Source organism: Abrus precatorius, unplaced genomic scaffold (assembly GCF_003935025.1).
Source record: "Abrus precatorius isolate BTA unplaced genomic scaffold, Abrus_2018 Scaffold9, whole genome shotgun sequence".
NCBI lineage: Eukaryota > Viridiplantae > Streptophyta > Magnoliopsida > Fabales > Fabaceae > Abrus > Abrus precatorius.
This window is the reverse complement of record NW_020874439.1, coordinates 28,219,344-28,226,051: the sequence shown is the minus strand read 5'-3', so window position 1 is coordinate 28,226,051 and position 6,708 is coordinate 28,219,344. Positions and strand designations below refer to the sequence as shown.

At 32.1% G+C, this 6,708-nt stretch overlaps 1 protein-coding gene across 2 annotated transcripts; it reads left to right on the top strand.

The window, feature by feature from the left end:
• Window positions 1-1,295: 1,295 nt before the first annotated feature.
• On the top strand, window positions 1,296-5,895 carry LOC113849720 (transaldolase). Of its 2 annotated transcripts, none has more exons than XM_027479825.1 (12): window positions 1,296-1,635; window positions 1,731-1,809; window positions 1,892-1,967; window positions 2,059-2,142; window positions 2,240-2,344; window positions 2,750-2,830; window positions 2,934-2,998; window positions 4,120-4,189; window positions 4,274-4,351; window positions 4,623-4,720; window positions 4,833-4,968; window positions 5,494-5,895. In XM_027479825.1, the coding sequence occupies exons 1-12, from the start codon at window positions 1,419-1,421 to the stop codon at window positions 5,638-5,640; spliced, it is 1,236 nt and encodes a 411-aa protein (XP_027335626.1). In that variant the 5' UTR covers window positions 1,296-1,418; the 3' UTR covers window positions 5,641-5,895. The 2 variants fall into 2 exon arrangements, with proteins under 2 accessions (XP_027335626.1, XP_027335627.1); XM_027479826.1 differs by having other exon boundaries at window positions 1,406-1,635; window positions 5,502-5,654.
• Window positions 5,896-6,708: the final 813 nt, after the last annotated feature.

The following is a 6,708-nucleotide window of genomic DNA, read 5'->3' as shown; positions in this document are numbered from 1 at the left end:
TGTTTTGAGTCTTTTTCTTGTTGTATAGTTTTTACTCTTAAAACTTGTTGTATTTCGTGATCTAAACATGAAAATTTTAAATAGATTAAGATAACGGAATTTTTTTATTCTACCAATTTATTTATTTTTTCATATGTTAAAATGAGTGATCCAAAGATAACCCATATATGCATGAGGAATGTCTTTCTCAAATTTCAATTTTTAACATTTTATTATATGCTTCGGAATCGCAACCACCACATCAAAGTTTTTACCAATTTTACCTGATCAATTTTATTTTTTTACCAATTTTAGTAATTAAAATGAGAGGTCATATTAAATTATTTTTCATAACTCATTTTTTTTGCCTTTTGGCTTCAAACACGAGATTTTCATATTCTCATAATGAATGATCAAATTTTTCGAGACCCTTTTCTTACCATTGATGTGCAATTTTTACCATAAAAATTTGTTGTATTTTATTACCTATGTATAAAAAATTAAATAGATTAAAATGACTTGGTTTATTGGGCCAAAAACTCAATCTTCTAACGAGATTATGATGAACTAACACTGAACTTTATTAACACCATTACAGCAAAATAATAAACATGATACGAAAACAAAAATTTAAAAAAACAATATTGAGTAAAAAGAAATTAAAAGACGTGGTTGAAATTAACTTTTACTTTATAAAAGAAACGTGATTTTATGTGATTTATTACTCGAAGTTTCCTCAAAGCATTATATTTCAGTTGTACTTTATGCGACAATTTAACAATATCAACTAAGATAAACTTAATTTATTGGTGAGGAACATGTAATTCTATAATTAATTATAACTTATACTTTTTTATATTTCAATCATTCTATTGTTCGGATACTCAAATCTCAATTAATTAATCCCCGTATACATAGTTAAAACAAAACATGTAATTCTATGATTAATTATGATTTTTCTTATTACTAATTTCTGCACCATTTAATACATAGATTAATTTGTATGGGATCTCTTTAATTAATAATTTTATTCTACTTAAACAAAATTACTTCCTATAAAAGATATTTAAAATCTAGAGAAAAATATTTCATTAATAACTCACATAAAAAAGTACTGAAGCATCATCTTCAAGTGTTAAAATTTTCTTCTTGTTCATCATCTTCGATTGACATAAAAGTTTATTTTGCGGATATAATAAAAGAACATGACATAATATCATTTAATATTTATTTTATTTTTATATTTATTGAATTAATAAATATGATTATTTTATAGTTTACCTTTATTTTGTCGATCTTATTTTTGGCGTAAATTTTATTCTATGAAACGTAGATCGTGGGGATCGAACAAACAAGTATATAGGTGACGAGTAAGTAATTTGTTGGTGAGAGGATTTTGGATCTAGGCTATTACCGTTACTAATTAAGAAACTGTAAGAATGAGTGTGACTGAGTTTGGCGTCTTAATCTCGAATCCAGAAATGTCACTGACATTGCAAACTCCGCCATCTGCAGCTCTCTCCGCTGCAATTCACAGAACAAGAAGATCCACCTTCTTCCCCTTGTCGCTCCGTTCTACTCCTCCCTCTACTCTCCACAGCAACTTCCACTCCTCCCTCCCTCAAATTCGTGCTTCCTCTTCCTCCATCGACACTGGTATTTATTATTTATATACCTCTCTCTCTCTCTCTCTCTCTCTCTCTCTCTCTTATTTTCACAATTTCCATTTTCTTTAATTAATTTGCCTGCAGTTTCCACCACTGAATTGGATGCTGTATCCGCCTTCAGCGAGATCGTTCCGGACACAGTCATTTTCGATGATTTCGAAAAGTAACATTTCTTTTTCTTCTTTCTTCGCTTATGCAATTCGAATCAATGTTTATTCTGATATATTAATGAACCTCCGCTACAGGTTTCCTCCAACTGCTGCTACTGTCAGTTCATCGCTTCTCTTGGGAATATGTGGCCTTCCAGACACCATTTTTAGGGTCAGCATTTTCGTCTTTGTAAAACCTAACTCGTGCTTCTTCTTTTTTAACTGAATTAGTTACACTTATTATTATTATTATTATTGTGTAGAATGCTGTAGATATGGCTTTGGCTGATTCTGAGTGTTATGGACTTGAAAATCCTAATGCACGATTGTCTTGTTTTGTCAACAAGGTATTTATGTTAATTCTTTTTAATTTTGATTTAGTGATAGCTTCAAAGGCTTGTTTCTGACATTGGTTGGTTTGTGGTTTTAATCTTGAATTTGTAGGCTTTCGTGAATGTTGGTAGCGACATGGCAAAGCTTGTCCCTGGCCGTGTTTCTACCGAAGTGGATGCGCGCCTTGCTTATGACACACATGCGATTATCAGGAAGGTATTTGGTTCTGTAAGCATAGATTATAATATTAAATACATTTGAAGGTTCAATGCCTTCTTTCTCAGAGGTGCCAAGCCTTTTAATGTTTCAGATTTAAAAGTTTCACATTAAGTTATCTACCTTAGGCTTGAGTAAGTGGTAAATTATTAAAGAAACAGTTACGATATTGACACCAGATGTAGGGAAACAACAGTTTTAGTTGATTGTGCATCCTTATCTGTGTGTGTGTGTGTGTAAATTCTACATTGTGTGAATGATTTGAAGTTTTTGACAGTGAATGGCTTTTAATCTGTTTAGAAAGTGAATCCTTAATGCTATGCGCAGTTAAAATATCAATCCTGGCAAAACATGCATATATTGTGCCTTGGCAAAATCTGATTCAACTGTTATTAAATTTTTCAGGTGCATGACCTGCTGAAGTTGTACAATGATAATAATGTCCCTCCTCAACGTCTGTTGTTTAAAATTCCTTCAACGTGGCAAGTGGGTAATCTAAAAAACAGAATTGTGGTGCCAGCTGAATAGAGCAATACCGATGCTTTACTTAATGTACTGATGATAATAAGCTTGTTTGCTTTTCATTTAGGGAATAGAGGCTGCTAGATTGCTGGAATCTGAGGGCATACAAACACATTTGACTTTTGTTTACAGGTTGTTAAATATTTCACAGAAAACTGTTGAGGTTAATACATGAAGGATGTCATTTAGTTATACTAGTTAAAGGCTTGGGTCATTGGTAGTACATAATTTTTTCTATCCTGAATGCTCTTTGATATATTGCTAATTTATCTCTTCACTTCAGGAATAATCTGATGGTAACATTGATATTTTGTTTTGTTCCTTTCAACTAGTATACAAATTATTGAACATAGATATTACTTTCTGCTAACTGTATTCATAATAGCTTTTATTCACTTGACATTTATGTTCATTATTCTCAAGGGCACAGTTTTACTGTTCCCTTTTTTCAATACCAAGAGTGACATCTGTGTTAGGATGATCTTTTGTTTCTTTTGTCCATCAAAATATGCTATCAGATATATTTATTCCATAGCAGAAACAATTCTTAACCAGTTTGTAATTGGTTGAGGTTTTAAATACATATTAGTTTGGAGTTTGGAAATATACGGCAATCCTAATCTTCAAATGATACATCAAAAGCTACCCCTGTAACAGAACTTTTAGAATATATAAGTTTATAGAAAGCTCTAATCATATTTCCATAGATAGCAAAATAAAACATGTACTGGAAAAAAATGACAGAAATTCCATTACTATAATTATAGATGTTAAATTTAAAATTCTTATAACATTAGCTAGTGTGGTTCTGATTTAATCATGAGCATTGTCTTTTTCTTTGTAATATCATCCGTGGGTGGGGGGAATCTATCCTCAAAAAGCATGTTGAGTTGAAGTCATTGTTAGAACTAGAACTACAATCATTACATTTTTGGACTTTGGACCACTAATCTGATAGCTTATGCTATGAAGCATTACTTCATACCCTGTAATTAGAAATTTGTTTAATATTCTGCATTTCTGCTTTCTGTTGCATCAAAAGAAAAAAGGAATGATTTACGATGACAAAATACCACAGGTTTGGGTACCAACTGCTGAAGTTCTGATGTGAAAATTTTCCCAATTCTTGTTCAATGTTCAAACATCCAAATTTGAATCCTAGGATCTAGTGGCAATGCTTTATTCCATTTGATCTTAGCAATTTATATTTCATTTATTTTTAATCTTTCTATGTGTTGGTTCTATTTCTTCAGCTTTGCTCAAGCTGCTGCTGCTGCTCAAGCTGGTGCTTCTGTTATTCAAATTTTTGTTGGCCGCTTAAGGGTAATATTTATCTATATTTATATTGGAAGTGTTGGATAACATGTATTAGGGTATCCCATCCCATTTAAATTTGTAATTTTTCAGGATTGGGCACGTAATCATTCCGATGACCCAGAGATAGAATCTGTCCAGCTACGAGGAGAGGACCCTGGCTTGGCATTGGTCTGTTCTTCCAGATTGGTCTTCTGTTCATTCTCGTGCTCTATTCCTAGAATATGAGTTTACTTGTGAAAATAAACTTATAAAACTCGTGGTGAAAATGTAGAAACAGAGATATGATACATCTCTGTCATCCCAATTTAAGTCAGCAATATTGGTATACATGTGGTAAAAAGCTTGGTTCACCCATGAAGCAGATCTATGCTCAAAATAGTTATAAATATATAATAATAACTAAAAATGCCTGTGTCTGAAATCAGTATTATTATTTCAGGTGACTAAAGCTTACAATTATATTCACAAATATGGACATAAGTCAAAGTTGATGGCCGCTGCAGTTCGCAACAAGCAAGACCTATTTAGTCTTCTCGGGTATTCAAAGATATCTCAATAATTATGTCCAATTTACTACCTGATTTAAGTTTGATTTGTACGATACTTTATCAATTTTATTTTTATTTTTTTCTTTTCTCTCCTTGTCTAGGGTTGACTATATCATAGCTCCGTTGAAAGTATTGCAGTCTCTCAAAGAATCTGTTGCTTCTCCTGATGAGAAGTACTCTTTTGTTAGGAGGTTATCCCCTCAGTCTGCTGCCAAGTACATGTTTAGGGATGAAGAGGTATGGTTTCAGCCTGGAATGTCATTTGATTTTCCCCTTTATGAAATAGGAGTTTTAGTTGAACTTGAAACTGCAAAATTAAGTTGGTACCAAGATATGTCCCTCTCATAATTGCTAAACATAACGGCATGCATGCCCTTTGGCCCTTTCTCACCCATATAAATGGAAAATCGAGACCCAATTAGGTGTAGAACAAATTCAAACCTTATGTTGCATGCTATGTTGTTACTCCAACAAGGTATTAAATCTCCTATCAAGAAGCTCAGGAAAATCGAAAACAGCCCATCATAGCTTCCCTCGCTTGCCATTTATCAATACCATTGACATTGTAATAGAAAATGCCAGTGTCACCTGCCATTTATAAATTATGAATATCATGTATGTCAAACTAATGTCTATTTAGTGTTTTTTTGCTACCTTAATATTCAGCTGGAGAGTATAAAATGCTATTCTTGTACTGGAGTTTGTCAGATGTGCTAAATAATTGGATTGCTTTACTAATAAGTTTACACTTATTATATTAAGCTTACTAAATGGGACGAAGATAGCTTTGCAAAAGCCATGGGGCCTGCAGCTGTGCAGCTTCTGACTGCTGGACTGGATGGCCATGCTGATCAAGCAAAGCGGGTGGAAAATTTATTGGGAAAAATTTGGCCACCACCAAATGTATGATTTAACTTCTTTGCGGCGCACGATAGATCTTTTGCCTGATGGAATAAACAGAACACACACAAGATGAGGGGAATCTTCTTTCCTTTATTTTTCTTTCCCTTTAACCTTGAACTCTAGAAAAATTTCCTTCCATGTAAAGTACGCTGTTCCTTAAAAGCACATTTTGTTATCCATAAGTATACTTTGACTTTTAGTTGCACAATTTCCTTGCTTTTTGTAAAGATTATTATAATGTCCATCTTTGGTGTACCTTTCACTTAAATTTCGGAGCTTTTATTTCGTTCTAATGTGAATTAAAACCCGGATACTCAGAAAATGTAAGGTTGAAATTGGATAAAGCTTACATGATGTTTCTCAAGTATAAAGAAGACCAACCCAGTGTGTCTGTGCCCACCCAGTTATGTCAAATCACGTAATATTTATAAATGATATTTTCTATGAAAATTATGGATAAATTAATTTTTTAATTTAAATTATTATTTTTGTATAATAAAATAATAGTATCTACATTTATATATTTTGTTTTGAATTATAGATTATAAACCATTATTTACATAATTTTAGTCACTTTTGTGCTTTAACCAAATGACGGAAGTTGTAATTATCTCACCATTTTTCATCTACATTTCTCCTTTGTAGTCATTTCACTTAAGACTAAGTTAAAGAGGACTTTGTACTCTAATACACTTTTAGTGAAAATGAGGAAGACTTGTGTGATTTTGTAATTTTTAATAAAATTTAATTAATAATTAAGAGTGTTAACTAGTATTTAAAAGGCTAGGAGCAAGACCAAAGCTATTTGTACTACGAAAAATAATTTGTAACTATGAACCATTTAATTTAATAAAGAAGATTGACAGTGTTGTTGAACTCAATTAGGTCTAATGTTGTTGAACTCAAGTACGTTCTTAGAATTCGTAGAGAAGAAATAGTTTTTTAGTAGCTAAAGCAGATGTTGAAGAGGTCATAAAGATAGCTGGTGAAGCAAGAGAATTTCTAATACCATCAAAAGGTATATATGACATTATATTTATATGATATCAATTGGACATTATGTGATATGTCTCT